The sequence below is a fragment of the Sminthopsis crassicaudata genome, chromosome 4 (assembly GCF_048593235.1).
Source record: "Sminthopsis crassicaudata isolate SCR6 chromosome 4, ASM4859323v1, whole genome shotgun sequence".
Taxonomy (NCBI): Eukaryota; Metazoa; Chordata; class Mammalia; order Dasyuromorphia; family Dasyuridae; genus Sminthopsis; species Sminthopsis crassicaudata.
Window position 1 is genome coordinate 68,627,314 of NC_133620.1, and position 21,915 is coordinate 68,649,228.

Below are 21,915 nucleotides of genomic sequence, written 5' to 3' on the forward strand. Positions count from 1 at the left end.
GGCATTATAGTAGTTTGGAAATTCCTCCTCTCCAACCCTCCAGTTTAATTTGATCATTGTCTGGGGGTTGTCTTGTCAAAGAAAAAGTGATGTTGGTAAGTCCTTTTTTCAATTATTCCTTTTCTTCTTCTTATTATTATATATGAACATAAAAGCACTTTGTTGTTAGCCAGGTCTTGGCTGAAATTTTAAATAATGGATATTTTATATTTAGTGAGCATTGTTCTAGTTTTAAGTTTTAAAATATCCATGTTAACTATTTCTAAGCTACATAGACTATTTGAATAGGAATATTAATTTTAGTTTTAGGAAAAGAGACCAAAAGAAATGAAATAGTTGTCTACATAGAAAAGTAAATGTCACTAAGACTTTTGGGCCACCCATAATATTTTTGGGATATTTTTTTTCAGTGTAATATTTTTAACCAACTTTGTAAGTAGACACATTCTAAGAACCTAAAGAATTTAGTGTGACATTGAATACTTAATAATGCATATAAACAGGCATACAAACATATATGGACGCACATACACTAATATATAATTTGCTTCCATATTAGTATGTAACTCTGTGTAATGATGGTGGTTATGTAGTTATCTGTTTTAAATATTTCCTCTTGAAATTGTAGCCATTCTCATTTTATCCTATTCTAAGTAGACTGAAAATTATGTTTAGTAGAAATTGTTCAGTTCAATTAAGCATTTATTAAGTGCCTCCTATGTAGAAAGCACTCTGCTAAATATGAATTGAATATTGGACATTGTCTTGCCTTGTGAAATTTAGTCTAGGAGAAAGATATAACATACGAAATACTATATGATGAGAGCTCAAGCAGAGTGCTACATGAGATCTTCTCTTCACAGGATGTAATTTAAAATTATAATTAAAAGCTATTCCTGAAGATGGAAATATTTGTTTTCTGCAGGTATTATTAAAACATAAACATGATTGTGTATAGGCATGTTGGTAGCTTGAGGTTCATTTTAATTTTTTGTGCCAGACAACAAATTTTAACAAGTTTTTAAAAAAATACAACTCTTTTGGAAATTCTGTGGTATAGTCATACACCTTTCATTTGAGAGAAAAATCTCTAAATTTAGTGATATTTTATTTGGCTTTAAAAGTATATTAGACTTTTATATCCGGTGGCTTTCATTTGTTTTTTTTTTTTATGGTTTAGCTTTGGCATGTTTTTTTGCATGTTGCAAGACCTAGATGTTTTTAATGCAGATTTCCAAATTTAATTCAAAAAAAAGTTGTTCTCTCCTCTTTTTTTGCAAAGAAGCTAGCATTTCTCTTTTCATTAAGACTTATAGATGAGTTTTCATTAGGTTATTTGACTTTGTGTCTGTGAAGATGAAAAGAAGTTGCCCAATTTTATTTTTTAGTGCAATAAAATTACTAGAAATACATTTTATAATATACTGCTGAACTAATAATTTTTATTTTGCAGTTGGCCAAATTGGAAGAGCAGAATCTGATCCTAGATTGGATATTTCACATAAACGTCGTCATCCACGAAGCATAGAACGTTCACGAAGTAGGGTTCGGCTTGAGAATAACTTCAAGAAATTGCCTGATTCTCTCCCAGATAGTAAACCAGAGGAAGATACTGTAAATAAAGACTTTTTGCCAGTTGAAATTCGTGGGATTCTTGATGATCTTCAGCTAGATTCTGCACCACAGTCTACAAAGCAAGAAACTGGGGATCGGCAGAATCAAAAGCTTGTGGTACCAGCCCAAAATTCTAGAAGTCATAGCCCTGTTAAAAGAAAACCAGAGAAGTTAACAGCTAATGAAGATCCTCCTGTTATTTCTAAAAAAAGGCACTATGATACTGATGAAGTTCGCCAGTACATTGTTAGACAACAAGAGGAAAGAAAGAGGAGGCAGAATGAAGAGAAGAAGGCTCAAAAAGAGGCAACTGAACAAAAGAACAAACGACTGCAGGAGCTTTATCGGAAACAGAAGGAAGCATTTAGTAAAGTGAAAAATGTACCTTCTTCTGAACCTTCAGCAGCCAGGAGAATACAGGAAACTTATTCTAAATTGCTGCTGGGACAAGCCTTATTAGAAGAGCCATCTCATCAACTACATGTTACACAAGAAACACAGGTAGTTTTATACTTCTAAAGAAAAAAATATAGTGAGGAAGGAAATCATGTTTCAGAAAATCTTGGTATTTTGCTGCTTTTAATGTAAGATGACCTATAGCTTCAAATTTTCCAAGGATAGTTAGGAAATAAAGGTAATGAAAAATAAAAACTAAAATTGAATTTTCTTAGAATAGATATTAATCTTTGTATTCATTTTCAATGCAATTAAGTGCATCCTGATCTAGGTTTGTCTTGAAGGAGAAATTAATGAATACATTTTTTGTGGTTTATAACACTTATTAGCTAGGATATGGTTTACAGAAATATGAACACTTCATTTTGATTCTTGTAATGTTTAATTTCACAATACTTAATTAAGAGCAATATGCTTGTTAATTGATACTATTTTTATTTAAACCTTCACTTGAAGGAAAGCTAAATGAAATTGGTTTCATTTTTAAATAAAAATACACATGGACTAAAGCTGAAGTGGCACCAGTTTTTTTTTTTTTTTTTTTGTTGTTGTTATTTTAAAAGAATTTCCTGTTTTGATAAGGCTAACATAAATTTGATTTCTTGCAGGTAAAACCAGGGTACCAACCATCTGGAGAATCTGACAAAGAAAACAAAGCACAAGAACGCCCCCCTAGTGCATCTTCCAGTAGTGATATGTCTCTCTCAGAACCTCTGCAACCCCTTGTAAGGTAAGATGTGAAGAGAAATTCAGTCCATTCAAAATAAAATATGAAATTTCAAAAAGGTTTACTATATCTTTTGTTTTTTACATAATATTAGTCACCCTGTGTTTCTCACTTATTAATTATTAATGATTTCTTGTAACACAGAAAAACAGATAAGTGAAATTCAACTGACAAAGTCACTGTCTAATTAGATATATACCATTTCATATCCATACCTGCCCCTTTCCTTCATGCCCCTTACCTTGTCTCCTGAGAGGAGAGAATTGTTGTTCTGGAACTATTTAGTTATTGCTCTTTTAATGTCTTCATTTTATTATTTTCTTGGTTCTTTCTTTGTATCAATTCATACAAATTTCTTTATGTTTCTCTGAATTCTTCCTTTCTCTCATTTCTTGTTATTCAATAACATATACTTTTATAATAATATGTATGGTGTTTAGTTCTTTAGTCATACCCAGTTTGGCAAAGATACTAATTGTGATTTGCCATTTTCTTTTCTAGCTCATTTTGCAGATGAGGAAACTGAGGCAAACAGGGTTAAATGACTTGCCCAGAGTCACAGAGCTTATAAGTGTGTGAGATCAGATTTGAACTCAGATCTTCCTAGGTACATAGAGTGCTATGTACTACACCACTTACCTGCCTAATTTAAGGGATACTATAATTTATATACTATATATATAGTATATATTATATACTATAATACTATAATCTTCCCCAGTCAATAGGAAACCTTTTTTTTTCTCCCAGATGTTTTACTGTAATATATAGTCATATACTGTGCTGATATGAATATTTTGTTATGCATGAAACCTTGCTTTTTATTATTGCCACCTTAGAGGTTTATGCTTTGCAGTAGGATCCCTGGGTCAGAGTAAGAACATTTTAATAACTTCTTGGTGCTCTGATACCAGATTGTTTTCCTGAAGGATTGAATCTTTCATAATTCTACTACCAATTAAGATATCTGTCTTCCTATAGGCCTTTCTAATATTGACTCTTTTAATCTTTTATCACCTTTAGAATTTGGTGAATATAAATATAACCATAGCATTTTAATTTGTACTTCTTTTTTTTAATTAATGATTTTGGAACATGGTATATAGTTGTTTAATATAGATAGCATTTTATTCTTCCTGTTGAAGTTAACTGTAGTTCATACAAACTTTATAATCTTCCTTAGAATTATAATACCCTGTTATACCTTTGACATCTAAACAGAACTTAAAACTTAATTTAGTAAAAACTGAAAGTATCTGTAAAAGAGCAGGTTTCTTCTCTCAAGTTTCTCATTATTATCAATTGCACATTCTTGTGACTCCTAGTTTTGTATACTTAAAGATCTCTTCCTATTCTGAATTGAAGATTCTGTCATTCATGACCATAGTGCTAGAGATGAGAGTCCAAAAACTTGAGTTGAACTCTATCTTAGCAACATGAACATAGGCAGGTTGTCTAATTTCTAGGATCTTGTTTCCTTGTCTTTAAAATAGGAATAAAGATAATAGGTACCTGATATATTAAATGTTATAGTTCTCTCCACTAGAACAGGAATTTCTATTAGTTGCAATATAGTTGCAACTAACTTTCCTTGTCTGTATTCTGTTACAAGCCTATGATATTTAAATGGAAGTTCTTAGGTGCTCTTGGAGCTAATTCTTTGGATTTGGAAGATTCAGAAATCAGAAGGTCTCAAGTCAAAGGTATCTTTAGAAATTCTTAAGGCAGAAAGAAAAATTTTTTCTTTGATCAGCTGTAATAATGATATGCAGCCTATTTAAAATGTCTTGACAACTTCATTTGTATATTTTGCATCTCTCTGCATAGTGGTATTATACAGTGTTGTACAGTGCTTGAGAGTTAGACTTCGAAGTCCTGGGTACTGCTTCTCATTGACTGTGTGACCCTGGGGTAGGCACTTAACCTCTCAGTGTTCCAGGCAGCTTTTTTTAAGAGTTCAAGTTTCATAAAAGGCACCAAACTGCTTTGGTGGAGGTTCCCCTCCTTTCCCCCCTCCCCCCCCATATCCATGCCAAGGAAATTGCAAGTGCAGTCCCCATTTCTGCCTCCTGATTTAATATATTGTTCGAAAATATTTTTTATGTTTAGTTAAAATTTCCTTCCTGGTAACGGTCAGCCATTTGATCCTAGGTTTTTTTTTTGTTTTTGTTTTTGTTTTTTTGCTGGGGGTAACACAGAATGACTCTACTCATGTCTTCTTGGTAGTCCTTCACATATTTGAGGCCAGGTGTACTATGTCTCCCTATTCTTTTTCAAAGACTGACTTTCTCATTTCTTGAGTCATTGATCATATATTATAGTTTTCAGACTCTATGGGCATCCTTATACATTTAAAAGCAAAAATAAGACAGCACTGAATTTTAGGACTTCATAATTATCTCTGTTGAATTTTATTCTGTTGGTTTTGACCCAGAGTTTATTTGTCTACATAGTTTTGAATCTTAATTCTCTCTCTCTCTTCCTTCTAGCTTTGAGCCATTCTAAGTTTGACAAATAGTTTTTTTCATTGGTAAAAAATTTTGAATTGGTTAGAACCAATAACAATAGTAATAACTTCTCTTGTATGTTTAAGTGTTTGTGAAGTGCCTTCTGACAACCTTCTAAGGGGGATTATAAATATTATCTTTATCTGATAGGTGAGGAAACTAACTCAAAGAAGCTGACTGATGTGTCTTAGTTTATACAGAAAGTGTCAAATCCAGGAACTGAACCTGCCTTTTCTGACTATAGGCCTAGTGCTCTTTTATTTGAGCTGTTGTGGCTTTTCTGTTTCTGCTCTTTACCTATATCCTGTAGTGGACCACAGCAACATGAACACATCAAACATACTTAATCCAAGTTTGCATCCAAAGGTATAAAAATTATATATTAGGCATATTAATATATCTTCTTTCTTGCTATATGCTGGAATTTTTTTTCTGTTATCTCCTCATCCTCCTCTTCCCACACTTACCTATGCCATTCTGTCATCAGTGAGAAAAAAGACTTGGTGTTAAGATGTAAGTTAATATAGTACTTTTGACATTAACTGTATGATTCTGGACATCTCACTTTATTCTGAGCCTCAGTTTCCTCACCAGTAAGAAGAGGGAAATGTCTACATTGCAAGGTGGTTGTAAGAACCAAGTGGCATAATATATGTAAAAGACTTTAATTTTTGGTATTTTTGAGACTGGATCTATTTCACCCAGACTCTTAAGTTCTGTGGTCATGTATATAGCTAATCCCACTGCTGATAAGCAGGGAGAATTCTACCTACTCTTATTTCCAACCTGGACAAATTTGCCTTAGGCAGCTTGATGTCTATTCTTCCTTCCCTCTTCTCCTTACTGCTGTTCAAATTCCCCCAGATTGCTTCTAGCCTTTGTATTGGACAACTATTATCTTTGGCTCTATCAAGTATGTAAAGCACTTTGTTAACCATGAAGGGCTAGAAATATGTCAGCTATTATCATTACCTTGAGACCTTCTGCCCTTTTTGTTTTTAAGTTGGGATTTTTGAACTTGCCTTTTTAAACAAAATTTTTTTATTAACTTCATTTCAATGTAATTAATTTCTTTTGTTGTCCTATATATTATGCATTTGAAACCATTATTCTGAGAAGGGATCTGACTTCACCAGATTGCCAAGAGATCCATGACACAAAAAATGTTAAGAACCCCTAAACTATATAATCATTAATATAGCACTGGGTAGAAATTGGCTTCTCACAAATGCTGTTTTTCCTTGGATTTATTACTAAGTCTTGCAGTCCTTTTAGTCTCTTAGAAATAATTATAATTGTTTATATATATTTTTCTCCTCCTTCCTTCTTTAATCCTGTTCCCAGATTACTCATTATCAATTCTTAGAATATAGTCATATCTCTTACAATACAAGGTTTAGAATAAAATGAAGGCATTTTCTCCACATTGTTTACTTAAGCCTGTAGGACTAAGGACCACTTTCCCTTATCTAATTTTGCCAGATTTTCCATTATTCCAATTCTAATCATTTGTAATCTCTGGGCCACAATATCATTTCTTAAGAATTTGGATTGACACTGAACAATATTTTTTATTGAGCCCTTTTGAAAACCATTTAATATCACTTTGTTTTTATATTCAGGATTTCATAAACATTTGTTTATTAATTTGATTGGGGTTTAGTCAACAAGTTGTGTTCAACTCTTTGTGATCAACTTTATAATTATTTTCTTGGCAAAGATACTGGAGGGGTTTGCCATTTCCTTTTCCAACTCATTTTACATTTGAGGAAACTGAGGCAAACAGGGTCACAAGTATTTAAGGTTGGATGAATTCCAGTCCTGATTCAAGGCCACCACTCCAACTAGTGAGTCACCAAGATGTTTGCTTAGTACATGAAAATATTTTTCCTTACCTTGATTTCAACCTCCTAATAGGTAGGTATCATGTTTTAAAACTTATTTTAATCCTGTTAGTTACTCAGTAAGTATTTACTATGTGATAAGCATCAAGGATACAAATAAAGAGCAGAAATTATCCTTGCCATTGGGAACTTACATTCTATTCTCAGCACTTTATATATATATATATATATATATATATATATATATATATATTTACTGATTTTGATTTGCATCAGAGCACCGTATTCATATTTAATATGTAGTTTTTCCTTCATGATATTTGAGAGTCTCAGTAAAAATTAATTTACCTATATTTTGTGATTTTAATACTCTGTAATTTTTAGCTTTTTAACATGTTGTCTTAATTATAAAGATATATGTTGGTTAACCTAATTGGTACCACTTTTTTTTTTTTCCCCAGAAGTGATTTGGTAGAACCAGCGTGGATGCAGCCAGACAGATTAAGCCCAAGAAATTATCCTCCACAACAACCACTTATTGAAGCAACTGGATGTTTACTCTCCCAGCTTTTGGATCTAGAGCATGTAGGGACTTTGCAGAAGGACTTTGAATCTATATTGTCAACCAGAAGAAACCAAGGTGTAAGCACAGGGACTTGGAATTTGACACCACAACTGTATATGACGTCAACAACTACACAGCAAGAGGCTTTGATAAAACCTAGTCCAAACCAGTACAGAAGTAAGTTAGACCGAATTGAAGCCCTAAAAGCAACAGCAGCTTCTTTGTCCAGCAGAATTGAAAGTGAAGCCAAGAAATTAGCAGGTGCTAACATTAACTATGGAACGACGTGGAATACTGACTATGATATGCTGCAAGGAACCCAGGATGATGGACATTGGGCTAAACCTGTGAGTCCACCTGTGAGAGAGGATAATGAAGATGTTTTTTCTGCCAGAATTCAAAAGATGCTTGGGACCTGCATATCTCACACAGACTTTGAGGATAATCTTCCTGGAGTAGGAAATCTTAGTGAGTTTAAAAAACTTCCTGAGATGATTAGACCTCATAGTTCTGTATCAAACTTTGGGTTACGATCACCTCATAAACCAGAAGGATCATTAGCACTCTTAAATAAAAGACAGGCTGATTCTCCTGCCTCTGATACCCAAGTTTGTGGTCAAGACAAAGTGAAAATATCTCATGATTCAAGCACAGATTCAGTTAGTGAAGGGCCTCTTCTTAGTGAGGGGAGCCTTTCTGAAGAAGAGGAAGGCAAGGGTGGGCATTCCCCTTTGAAGATAGCGACAGAAATCTTCAAGGAAAAGGAATTCTGTGCTGGGGAAAGAAATACCTATGAACCTATCAAAGAGTTTCAAAAAGATGCTGAGAAATTTGCACCACTTTTTGGACAAACAAGTGGCATACAAAACAAAGGATCATGGGAAGAATTGGCAAAAGGAAGTCCACATAGTGTCATTAACATTTTTGCAAAATCTTATCAACTCTATGGAAAAGGTGAGAAAAATTGATATATCATTTTAAATTTGGACATTACCTTAAAACATTTCTTATGATTTGTTGTTTTATTTCCATACTACATATATGTGTTTCACTTATAGCTAGTGGGGGAACTGGGGCACTGAACCTAGGATTCCATTGCTATAAGGAATATTGATAAGAAAACTCCTTTAGTTAATGGAAGTCAGCACCAGCTTTGGAATTTGTAGATTTTGAGCTTCTTAGAGTGCTAAGGGATGGTAACTTTTAAAAAAATCAGTTTTATTTTCATGTTACAATTCTCTCCTTCATGCCTCCTCTTTATACCTTCCACTCCCTTGAGAGAGGATGAAAAGTAAAATCCATTATAAAGATTTATATCAAGCAAAATAAATTAGCTCAATATTATATTCTCTTCACCCTACCCTGGGCAAAATGTAATCCAAATTGCAACCTTGAGTCCATCACTTCTTTCACTGGAGGTGAAAAGTATGTTTCATCATGAATCCTCTGAAAATTGTGGTTGGTCTTTATGTTGAACAAATATCCTAAGTCTTTTAAAGGTTTATCCTTACAATATTGTATTTTAAAAAAATTATTCTATTGGTTCTGTTTCCTTCACTTTGCATCAGTTCATACAAGTCTTCCCAGGTTTTTCTAAAAACCATTCCCTTCATCGTTTCTTTCAGCATAATTATATCCATATTCATATTTCATAACTTATTTACACGCCAGTTGATAAGTACTCCCTCAGTTTCCAGATCTTTGTTACCACACACACACAAAAACTTAATATGATTGTAATATAGGTCCTTTTCCTCTTTCTTTAATCTTTTTGATGTATAGACCTAAAAGTGTATTAATTGCTTTTTAGAATGACTATACCAATTCAAAGCTTTATTAACAGTTCTTTAATGTATCTGGTTTTCCACATTCCCTTTAGCATTTGTCATATATATATATATATATATTTTTTTTTTATTTTATTTTTTTTATTTTTTTATTTTTTTGGTCACATTTGCCTATCTGAGGGGTGTTAGGTGGTATCTCAGAGATGTTTTAATTTGCAATTACCTAATTATTAGTGATTTAGAACATTTTTACATACTGCTTGGATATCTTGGATTTCTTTCTCTGAAAATTACCCATTCATATTTTTCCCCCAATTATATGTAAAAAGTTTTTAAACATTTTTTTCAAATTTTGAGTTCCAAATTCTTTCTTTTTCTCATTCTTCCTCCCTGAGAGAGTAAGCAATTTGATATAGGTTTTACATGTACAATTATGTAAAACATAATTTCCAAGTTAGTCATTATGATGAGGTTTAGAATTGGGATACCTAAATGAAATTAGAGTTTAATTGAAGTCTAGTGCCAAGTTCAGGGTACAGGAAGTCAAATAGAGGTCCCCTGCAACCCCTTTGGATTCAGCACAAGGATACGGAGTTAAATGAGGTTTTGTGATGGCGCAGAGTCCCCTGTAAAGGAATTTACAGACCCAAAAACCTAGATTGATAAAAGAGGTTTATTATGGGGTTTGGAAGTAAGGTTAAAAAGTGTTAGGTAAAGAGAGGAAGACACCAGAGCCAGGGTAGTTCTGGTGGACAGAAATCCTTGACATGGTCTGCATAAGGATGCCATGTTTGGGACTTCTGCAAAGAGTGGACTCCAGTTTGGCTCTTTTTATAATAGGGGGCTTTGCATACTCTGAAGAGGCTTGTGGGTGGAGTCCCAGGTTGGCTTCCCAGGGTTAGAATTTGAATAAAATTTAATGGGTTTTTAGATAAGGATAAAACTGTTTGTGTTTGGGGTGGGGTCCCTTCTCTGAGGTAGAATCCAAGGAGGTTTTAAGAGTTTTGGGGTTTCCTCATCATTATTAATTACCATTATGATCATCATCTGAGGTATTTGTAAATCTCTACTAAAATATGAGTAATATATCTAACAAATTTGTTTTCTGATTAGTGAAGGTGTATTCTTTGTTTTTACTTCTCATAATATGCAAACAGTGGTAGAGATATAGAGGAATTGACTTTTGAAATGGATGGTCTAGTTTAGATGAAATTTAAAGTGACTGAAGGTAGTTAATATAGATTTTTAGATTTTCTATTCAGTTATGAATCTAAATAGAATCTGTCATTTGATACATTGTATAGATGTTGTTAGGAGTAGTATAGCTTTGGTGGATGTTGTTAGAAGTAGGATAAGTTTGGTGGAATGTGAGAGAGAAATAAATTTAGAACTTAGTCTGAAAATTTGTCAGATTGGTTTTTATTATTTGAAAATTAAGTAATCAGACTTAGTATACTAATTCATATAGTCAGAAATTCTAAGGCTACAAACTAAAATTTTTTACAGTACTTATCCCTGTCTTTTTTCCTGTGCTCTCATGTGTTATAGAATGTTAAAGGGTCCATTTTGAGTTGCCATATTGATCCTGAATGTATCAAGAATGAAGAACTGCAAACACTCTCCCCTCAATTTCCCCAGCTGACGTAATGTGTTATTTGGATCCCAAATTGTGTCCTTGGGAATCAAAACAGGAGCCAGTTAGTCTGTACTAGGCAGAGAAATAAATAGCTTGTGTAGCATGGACTCTTGTAGATAAGTAGATCATCCTATCTTCATAGTCTAGTAGTTTCCCAGGTGAAAAAATACGTTTTTTGCCATCCCTTTGCTCTTCCCTTTTGGGAAAGGTTTTGCCCTTTCCCCTCTACTTCCCAAGCCTTACAGGCAGTGAGTTCTGGCACCTCTTCCTCTCTTTGTTCTGCTTTTGTAAAGATGCAAACTTGTATGCTCTTGTTGGTTTCAGTTCAGTAATCAACACAAGAAAAACCAGGTATTAAAGTCCAAAAGTCTTTATTGTCTCATTGCATGGGGCTGGGCAGCTCTCTGGAGAGCCTTTCAGACCAACCTTGGTCTCAGTGGGGGAAGTGCAGGAGGCCAGCCACCAAGGTGGTGTGAGATGAAGTAAATGAATCTGGTTCTGAGTCTGAAGGCTTGTGCTTTAGCCTCCAACCACCACAAAGGTGGGCACTAGAATGAATCTGTCTCTCAGTTCCTCTCTCCCTCAAGAGAGCCACCAGGATCCTGACTAAAGATGGAATGAATTTCCTCCAGTCCTTGCTGGCTGTTGTATACTCTATTTTAATTACATTATCATAGGTGTGAATCTTCTGAAACTATATTACTAAGTACATGTACTGAACTAGAGAACTATCAATCACCATGCTAACCATTGTCTCATCAATTCCACTGAGTTAGCACCTTGTTTCAAATACAGAGTTCTGGCCCATAACACAAATTTGTATGAATTGTGAACTCTTTGGGTTCCATATGCAAATTCATATCTCTTGTAACAAACCTAGTTTTTGTGTAAGTTCTGTGAAGTTGTAATTGCTTGTTGACTATAGATCCTTTTAAATGATATACTGCAAGTGCTGTCTTCTCTATCTGGATTTCACCTAATCTTTGCTGACTTACCTAAAGAATTTCTCATCTCTAGTATCATGTGTGTGGGGGGGGCATGTAAAAAGACCCCTACCCAAAAATGACTACTCAGAGATCACTCGTAGAAAGCAGAATTATTATAGCGTCTCATGAGAGGCAAACCAGTCCAGTGAGAAATTGATTCACAGTAGGAAGCCCATTCCTTTGATAGTGTTCATAGTTTTTATATATTTCAGACACAAAACCCCCCAAAATCCCACTCTCTGTATGTTGTGATTGACTACATAAGTCTCTGTTCTCCTATTTGCTCAGTGAAATGCAATAGATAAGGTATAGCTTCTTTGGCCACTATACTTTTTTAAATCCCTTCTTTGGACAATGGAATGTAGTCCAGGTCTTATCTAAAATCACATTACATCCTCAGCATTCTTATATATCACCAACAAAATGCAACAGCAAGAGATACAAAGAGAAATTCCATTCCAAACAAATGTTGAGAGTATAAAGTATTTGGGAATCCATCTACCAAAGAATAGTCAGGAATTATATGAGAAAAATTACAAAACACTTGCCAAAAAAATAAAGTCAGATTGAAATAATTGGAAAGACATTCAGTGCTCTTGGATAGGCCGAGCGAATATAATAAAGATGACAGTACTCCCCAAACTAATCTATTTATTTAGTGCTATACCAATCAGACTCCCAAGAAACTATTTTAATGACCTAGAAAAAATAACAACAAAATTCATATGGAAGAATAAAAGGTCGAGAATTGCAAGGGAACTAATGAAAAAAAAAGTCAGAGGAAGGTGGTCTAAGTGTACCTGATCTAAAGCTATACTAAATAGCAGCAGTCGCCAAAACCATTTGGTACTGGCTAAGAAATAGAACGGTAAGATCAGTGGAATAGATTAGATACAAAGGACAAAAAAGGGTACATCTATAGCAATCTAGTCTTTGACAAACCCAAAGATACCAACATTAGGGACAAAAATTCATTATTCGGAAAAAACTGTTGGGAAAACTGGAAATTAGTATGGCAGAAATTAGATATGGATCCACACTTAACACCATATACCAAGATAAGATCAAAATGGGTCCATAATTTAGGCATAAAGAATGAGATAATAAATAGATTAGAGGAACAGAGAATAGTCTACCTCTCAGACCTGTGGAGGAGGAAGGAATTTATGACCAGAGGAGAACTACAGATCATTATTGATCACAAAAAAGAAGATTTTGATTACATCAAGCTAAAAAGTTTCTGTACAAACAATACTAATGCAAACAAGATTAGAAGGGAAGTAACAAATTGGGAAAATATTTTTAAAAGGAAAAGTTCTGACAAAGGTCTCATTTCCAAAATATATAGAGAACTGACCCTGATTTATAGGAAACCAAACCATTCTCCAATTGATAAATGGTCAAAGGATATGAACAGACAATTTTCAGATGATGAAATTGAAACTATTTCCACTCATATGAAAGAGTGTTCCAAATCACTACTGATCAGAGAAATGCAAATTAAGACAACTCTGAGGTATCACTACACACCTGTCAGATTGGCTAAGATGACAGGAACAAATAATGATGAATGTTGGAGGGGATGTGGGAAAACTGGGACACTGATACATTGTTGGTGGAGTTCTGGAGAGCAATTTGGAACTATGCCCAAAAAGTTATCAAACTGTGCATACCCTTTGACCCAGCATTGCTGTTATTAGGATTATATCCCAAAGAAATACTAAAGAGTGGAAAGGGATCTGTATGTGCCAAAATGTTTGTGGCAGCTCTTTTTGTTGTAGCTAGAAACTGGAAGTTGAATGGATGTCCATCAATTGGAGAATGGTTGGGTAAATTATGGTATATGAAGGTTATGGAATATTATTGCTCTGTAAGAAATGACCAACAGGAGGAATACAGAGAGGCTTGGAGAGACTTAAATCAACTGTTGCTGAGTGAAATGAGCAGAACCAGAAGATCACTATACACTTCAACAACAATACTGTATGAGGATGTATTCTGATGGAAGTGGAAATCTTCAACATAAAGAAGATCCAACTCACTTCCAGTTGATCAATGATGGACAGCAATAACTACACCCAGAGAAGGAACACTGGGAAGTGAATGTAAATTGTTAGCACTACTGTCTATCTACCCAGGTTACTTATACCTTCGGAAGCTAATAATTAATGTGCAACAAGAAAATGGTATTTACACACATATATTGTATCTAGGTTATATTGTAACACATGTAAAATGTATGGGATTACCTGTCATCGGGGGGAGGGAGTGGAGGGAGGGAGGGGATAATTTGGAAAAATGAATAAAAATAAATAAATAAGCAAAAAAATAAATAAATAAAATCACATTACTCCAGAGAAGCCAAAACTGAGGCCTTAAGGCTTCAACTAATTTAACAGTCACTGATAAATATGTGCTTGATCTGTAAGTTCTTCACCTTTTCCACACATGTGCATTGTGGGAGCTGTCACTGTATTCTAGGTAGTTTTTGTTGATTGCATTTATTGTAGAATTTAGTAAAGAGAATACTGAACTAGGATTCAGAAGATCTCAGTTATCTAGTCCTATATTTACTACTTATATACTTTGTGATCTATGGGCTACAGTTTTCTCAATGTAAAATGGAAGGAATTGGACTAGATGCTCTCTAAGCTTTTTTCTAGGTCTAACATTCTTTGAATATATATAAAAGCTATTATTTTATATGCTTGGGTGAGTTTGTGTCTTTGCTTTGCTTTGTTAGTCTTCTAGAAAGGCAACTGATGTTAACAGTTTAAAGTGGTTCTTGTGGTGTTGTTTTTTAATTTTCTTAAATTTGAAAATAAAATGTTACTTTTTCTGAATACTTCTTTTAATAACTATAAAAATAATAAGATTTTATTTAGTGTTTATATAGTGCCCTTTATAGTCTATACACTATGCTAATTGCCTTATAGATAATATTTTATTTGCTCTTCATAACAACCCTGAGAGATAGATGATGTTACTATTCCCATTTTTGTGGTATTATTATCCTTATTTTACAGTTGAGGAAATTGAGGCAAGCAGTTTAAAACTTGTAAGTTTTAACTTACAGCTAGTAAGTGTCTGAACCTGGGTTTGAATTAGTTTTTCCTGATTCCTTTCCTAAAGCTGTAGTTACTCTAGCCTCATTTCCTTAGAGCCCCAACCCCCCTGTTCTATTAAATTGCTATAGATCTGTTTTGAAAACCACTTTTGTTAGTTTGAAAGTTTGAATTCTTTAGAGAGAATCTTTATATTGAGGAATGCCTATGATTCATTTTTACCTTATCTTGATTATATCTTTTTGACAGGCTTTGAAGACATGTTGGATAAAGGATCACCAGTGTTGCGCCCTTTGGTTCCCATTACAACTCCTGCAGGCAGTATTTCATATGAAGATGATTTTGTATCCTCTCCAGCAAATGCAACACTGACAGAAAAAAAACTTGCTTATGAACCTATGTAAGACTACTTTAGTATGCAGTGAAATCTGAAATATAAAAAAGAAAATTATATAATAGTGATTTGAAAATTAGTCAGATTTACTTTTCAAAATTATTCACATTAACATGTCTGTTAAAGAATGCCACGGGGAAACTTTATTCATGGGGGGGGAAGTAAAATAGAATTTCTCTGCTGGATAGGTTCACTACTGTAATCCCTATACTACTTGGTCGATCTTTGGTATTAGGTATTATAGTATTGAGAACTACAGTAAGCTAAAGGTAACTAAATGTTCTTGGTCAGCTTCCCAGAAGAATGAATTGGCTTAGCTTAGGAAAACAGAGCATTGGTTAATTGGCATTGATATTAATAGGTATTATAGGTATTAGTCTATGAGTGATCACTGCACTTAAAACCCAAGAGAAATAGGAAGACACAGTGTCCAAACACAAATAAGTTAGTTGAATTTCTGGTAGATCAGATTCTTGTTTCACTTTCTTTAGATTTGCTACAAAGATTTTCTCCTTGTGAATTTGTCATATAATTTATATGTTGTCATATTAAGCAGCTGTCTCTTCTATTTGTATGATTTTATGCAATGTAAAATTAAAGAAATTAGTGATCAAAATTATTAAATAATGGTTATTAGGATTATTACAAAGAGAACTGCAAAGAAACCATGTGAAATTGAACTTTTTAATGAGATTTTTTTTTAAAAGTATTTTGTATAGCAGTGATATGCTATTGTTTAATAAATATGTGGTTACATGTATTATGTTCCCTTTATATAAATAGATTCCTTTATCATAGAACTAAAAACTTATTAGCTTATTAGTGGGGGAAAAATGCTTTACTCCTACAGTCTAAATTTGATTTCTGTTATGTTTTAATGGCCTAGATAAAGACCATTATTTAGGAAAAATGAAGACAATGGTGATAATAAGGTAACCCCCAAAAAAAAAAAAAAGGAGAAACGCATCTCCTCCTTGATTTTAGTCATTTCTGTAGGCTAAATGGAATGTGTGTACATATGTATTTAGTTTGATAATGTGTGAATGTTTCATGGCATTATTTTCTTATTTTTAAAAATAATGTCACCTCTTTTATTATATAGTCTCAGTAGTAGCAGTTCAAGCATTCAGGAAGAACCTTCTAGCAAGAAATCCCAACATTCGGCAGGGACTCAATCTGTCACATCATCTCGTTCATCTACTTCTTCCAAAGGAAAGAAAGGAAGAAAGGAAAAGAAAGAATGTAAGTGTTTTAGGTTTGTAGAGAACAGTTTGTGCTTTTTAATGTACTTAAATATCCTTTTATTTCTTTATAAGGAAATGAAGAAAAGTCAGAAATGTAAAAGTCTAAAAAAGAAAGCATAGAATTCTTAGAGCTATTTCCTGTTATTTAAAAAAATGCATTTTGAAATATTTAATCACTTTTAAAATATGTAGTAATTTAAAAAAATAAGTCATTGGTATAATTATCCCAATAGTAAACCAGTTTAAAAAAAAAACAACAACAATGTCCTTTGTTACAACTGAAACTTTAAGAAATGTCTCTTAAAATGCTAAAACAATCACTAATGGTTTATTTATGATTCACTTTGAGAAATGAATATTGTATACTTACAATAATAACAAAATTTACTTAGTGTTTTAATGCTTATAAAATAGTAATACTAGACATTTCTACAACACCTTAAGGATTACAAAGTGCTTTGCATGTATTATCTTGTTTGATTTGATTAAATCACAGAATTGGAACAACCCTCAGAAGTTTAATAGAGTTATTGAGTATAATTTACAAACAGATATTCCCTCTATGATCTACTAAACCAAATGTCCACTTAGCATTGTTGAAGACTTCTAGGATTAATCAACCCATTTCTCTTTGAAGCAGTCAATTTCATTTTAAGACAGTCTCTTTGTTATGTTTTTTTCCTCATGCTAAACTTAAGTCCATCTCTAGCTTCCATTGTTATGAGATTCTGTTTTCTGGTGACAAGCAAAGCAAGTCTATATTCCTTCTTTATTCTTTCTAATACTTGATTTCTATCGTGTCTTTTACCAAATTTTTTCTTCTACATCCTAGAATCTTTATATGGCATGATCTGTTCTCTCTATATCCTGATTTCTCTTTCTTGAGCATCCTCTAAGTTATTAATGCCCTTTTTGAAATGTGTTCAGAACATATTCTGATCAACCAAGATGTAGAATACAGTGGAACTGTTATTTTTCCTACTTTGAATGTTGAACTTCACTTAATTCAATTTAAGATCACTTTAGCTTATTTAGTTGCCATATATAACCACTGTTGACTTATATTAATCTTGTCTGAACTTTGAGATTGATTTTTTTTTTAAACCTGATATAACACTTTATATCTATTTAGACATTCATTGAATTTATGATCTCATCAATATAGATATTCCCTTTGTTGATATGGATTGTAACCTATCTGTGTCTGCCTAGTCTGTGCAACTTTTATTCAGATTTTATTTATTATCACATATGTTCTACCCATCATTCTAGAAGCCTTTTTTGTTATTCTTTTGACATCACACGTATACAAATAGAGCATTTTATTGTATCTTGCTCTTGCCAGTTTATCACTCTTTCTGGTCATATATTTCTTTTTACATCACTTTTAAAGTTTGCGATGTATTGCAGCCTACTTATGTCCTTATATTATTTCCATTGCCCTTCAAGAGATCATCATTTTTTTTCCTTGGGAGAACTTTACTATGTTAATTTTAATTTTAGTTGATTTGATCTATTGTAATGTATAAAGATCGTTTTGGTTTTTGGCTACTATTCAGTCATATTATAATCTTCAGCTTAGTATTATCTGTACATTCAATAAAAAATAGTACTTTTTCAAGTGTGTTTTCAAGTCACTGACAATGTTGAATAGCACAGGACCAGTAATATCTCTGAAGCATCTAAAAGCTCCATATGAGTTTTCAATGATCCATTGATCATAGTCTTTAGATTGTTAGTTAACATTTTCCAAATCTACTTAACTGTATTTAGCTTGTATCTCTCCATTTTAGCCCCAAAATATATAGAGATTTTTAAAAAATACCTGCCTGAACTCTAGATATAACACACTCTTGATCTATTAGCCTTACAACTCTATGGGAAAAAGGAAAGGAGAATATTCAGGATAATCTGTTTTTGAGGAATCTATGCAGACTTAATCATCATAAAACCTTTTTTCTATAATATGTCGAATAATTTTTCCTGGAATTAATGTTACATTCATTTCAGTTTGTAGAATCAATTTCCTTTTTAAACTTTAGGACAACATATGCCTATTTTCAGGCTTGTGACCCTTCTTCTTGTCTTTTTTTCATAGGTCATTGGTTCAGCAACAAAATTTACTGGTTCTTTTAATTTCATAGGATGTAGTTTACTGAATTTGATACTTTGAAGTTATTGAAGATATTCTGGTGCCCTTTTTCTGTTTTCTTTCTTATTTTGTGTTTCAGCATCATACTTGCTATTTTTGTTCTGTTTTTCTTGGGCCTAAGATTATTATTCTTGGAAGAGAAAACAAGCAGAATAAGAATATAAAATGGTCAGGAGGGTGGCACAATGGCTACGAGTCCTGAAGTTAGGAAGATTTATTTTTTTGAGTTCAAATCTGACCCTTGGCCCTTATGATCCTGGGCAAGTTACTTAGCCATGTTTACCTTAGTCTCCTCTTCTCTAAAATGAACTACAAAACAAAATGGCAAAACACTACAGTATATTTGCCAAGAAAACTCTAAGTGGACCTATGAAGAGTTATGCACAGCTTGAAGCAACTGAATATCAAGAAGTTTTGCATTGGGCAGTTAAATCCACACATTGTATAGAGTGCTGATCCTGGAAGCAGGAAGACTCATACTTCTAGGTTTAAATCTGACTTCAGACACTTATTAGCTGTGGGACCTAGGGCAACATCAGTTTGACTGGACCATACAGCATGTACTTGTAATACCTGTCTCTGTTGTTATGAGGAAATAAGCCTTAAAAATTATGTAAATCTGAGATATTAACTAGGGTATCAGGTAGAAGAATCCTAAAGTTTTTTCTGGCTCTAACATTGTTATTCTATGATATGCTTTTTTAATAAAAAGGCATTTATTGATCTCACCAATATAAAGATTAAATGGAGTATTATGAAACTTTTTTTTTTTTTAAAAGCAGTTAGCAAAAGGAAAGTTACTTAGCCTATTGCAGAAGGGATGTTCATCAAAGACAGGCATGAAGTATACCAAATTAATTCAGCACAGGAAACCTCCTAAACTTGAGTTACCCAATTGAAACACATTTTCTTATGTGATATATAATTATACAAAAATTTTGAGTTCCAAATCTTTAATGAGTTGCACCTCTAATAATGTCTACAACACACTTAGCTATTACTTTTACCACTCTTCATGAATTTCAGTCCTTGTTTCATTAGTTTCCATGATCTTTGTAAAAGCCTGGTGGAATAATTACCTTTTGCATACAAATATGAAATCCCTTGACATTTTTTATCATTTTGTTGATTATACCCTATAACACCCCAGCTTTTTTTGTCAACATTTTCCACTTTAGCAGCTCCTACAGAAGTGCTACTGAATAAAGGTGGAGAAAATCACATACCTGTTCTGACAGGATCCACTCCAAATTTATGTGATACAATTTCATCTGAGTCCTCAACTGTTGCTAGGTAATCCTTCTATATCTGCCTTTATCAATTCAATATCCTACTCTTCACAAGGATTTTCCCAAATTTTTTTTATCCTTTCTCAGATCTTCTTTCAGCTATCTTCCTGTCTTCCATTCTCTCCCCTCCCCTCCTATCAAGTTGAGAATCTTTCCCTATATTGCCCCAATGAGGTCATTTCTTGTGAGCTACCTCCTTTTCTTTTTTCTTTATTTCCTTTTGCTCAGGAGTCTTTCGTCACTTTGATCCTTAACTCCTTTCTTACATGATAAGATGACTTTATTCCTTACCGGGGTCAACCTTTCTGTCTGCCCAAGCAGTCTCATTCTATTCCCGTTCCTTTAATAGATTGCCTCTTTTATTTATCTTCATGCTTATCACTTGTTTTCTTTTTTCTTTCTTTCTTTTTTTTTTAAATGTATTTTTTTTTCCCAAATATTCTATAAAGAGAGTTTCCAACATTGATTTTTGTAAGACATTGTGTTCCACATGTTTCTTCCTCCCCAGGATAGCAAACAATCTGATAAAAGTTAAACATGTACAATCCTTTTAAACCTATTTCCATAGTTGTCACGTGGTACATGAAACATCAGGACAAAAGGGGGAAAAAATCATGATAAAGAAAAATTAAACAGCGGTTCAAACCACATTCAGTCCCCATAGTCCTCTCTCTGGATGCAGATGGCTCTCTCCTTCCCAGGTCTATTGGAATTGTCCTGAATCACCTCATTGTTGAAAAGAGCCAAGTTCATCAAAATTGATCATCACATAATCTTGTTGTTGTAAAGTGTTCTTTTGGTTCTACTCACTTCACTTAACATTATTTCATGTAAATTACTCTAAGCCTTTCTGAAATCATTCTGCTCATCATTTTTTAATAGAACAATAATATTCCATTATATTTATATACCATAACTCATTCAGCTCTCCACTTGATGGAGACTGCCATCACCCTGATGTAGGTCCTCCTCATCTTATGCCTAAACTCTTGCAATAGTCTGTTTGTGTATATGTCTACCCCATTCTGATCTATTCTCCATTAATTGTTAAAGTGATTTTCTTATGCTCAGGTCCAATCATTTTATACTCCATACTTTAATCTTCAGCAGCTCCAAATTACCAAAGACAAAAATCTTCTGTTTGGCATTCAAAATCCTTCATAACTTTTCTAGTCTTACATATTATCCTTTGTTATGTGCTCCTCAGTCTAGTGATATGAGCCTTGTATCTTTTTTACAAATAAGGCCTTTCATTTCTTAGCTCTAGACATTTTCCCTGCCTACCCAGGTGTCCAATATTCTCCCTTCTAATCTTCACCTCCTTCCTTCCCAGATTTCCTCAGCCCCAACTAAAATTCCATATTTTATAGGAAGTGTTTCCTAACTCCTCTTTTTTTTTTTTTTATTTCATAGCTCCTTATTTTCAAAATACATGCAAAGATATTTTTCAACATTAACCCTTGCAAAATCTTGTTCCAAATTTTTCTCCCTTCCCTCCCCATTCCTTCCTCTGGACAGCACATTATCCAATATGTGTTAAGACATGTGCAATTTTTTCATATACACATATCTATATCTATATATTTCCCCACTTATGTTCCACAAGAAAAAATAGATCAAAAAGGAAAGAAAAAAAGCAAGCACACAAC

General features: G+C 33.4%; 1 protein-coding gene across 1 annotated transcript in view; it reads left to right on the forward strand.

The window, feature by feature from the left end:
- Positions 1–21,915, forward strand: part of CEP350 (centrosomal protein 350) — a gene marked incomplete in the record, with an annotated part of 163,600 nt that overhangs the window by 50,042 nt on the left and 91,643 nt on the right. The window contains 5 exon segments of the mRNA XM_074308508.1: positions 1,454–2,115; positions 2,679–2,800; positions 7,610–8,667; positions 15,437–15,587; positions 16,684–16,823. Of these exon segments, the coding sequence (XP_074164609.1) occupies positions 1,454–2,115; positions 2,679–2,800; positions 7,610–8,667; positions 15,437–15,587; positions 16,684–16,823 (2,133 nt within the window).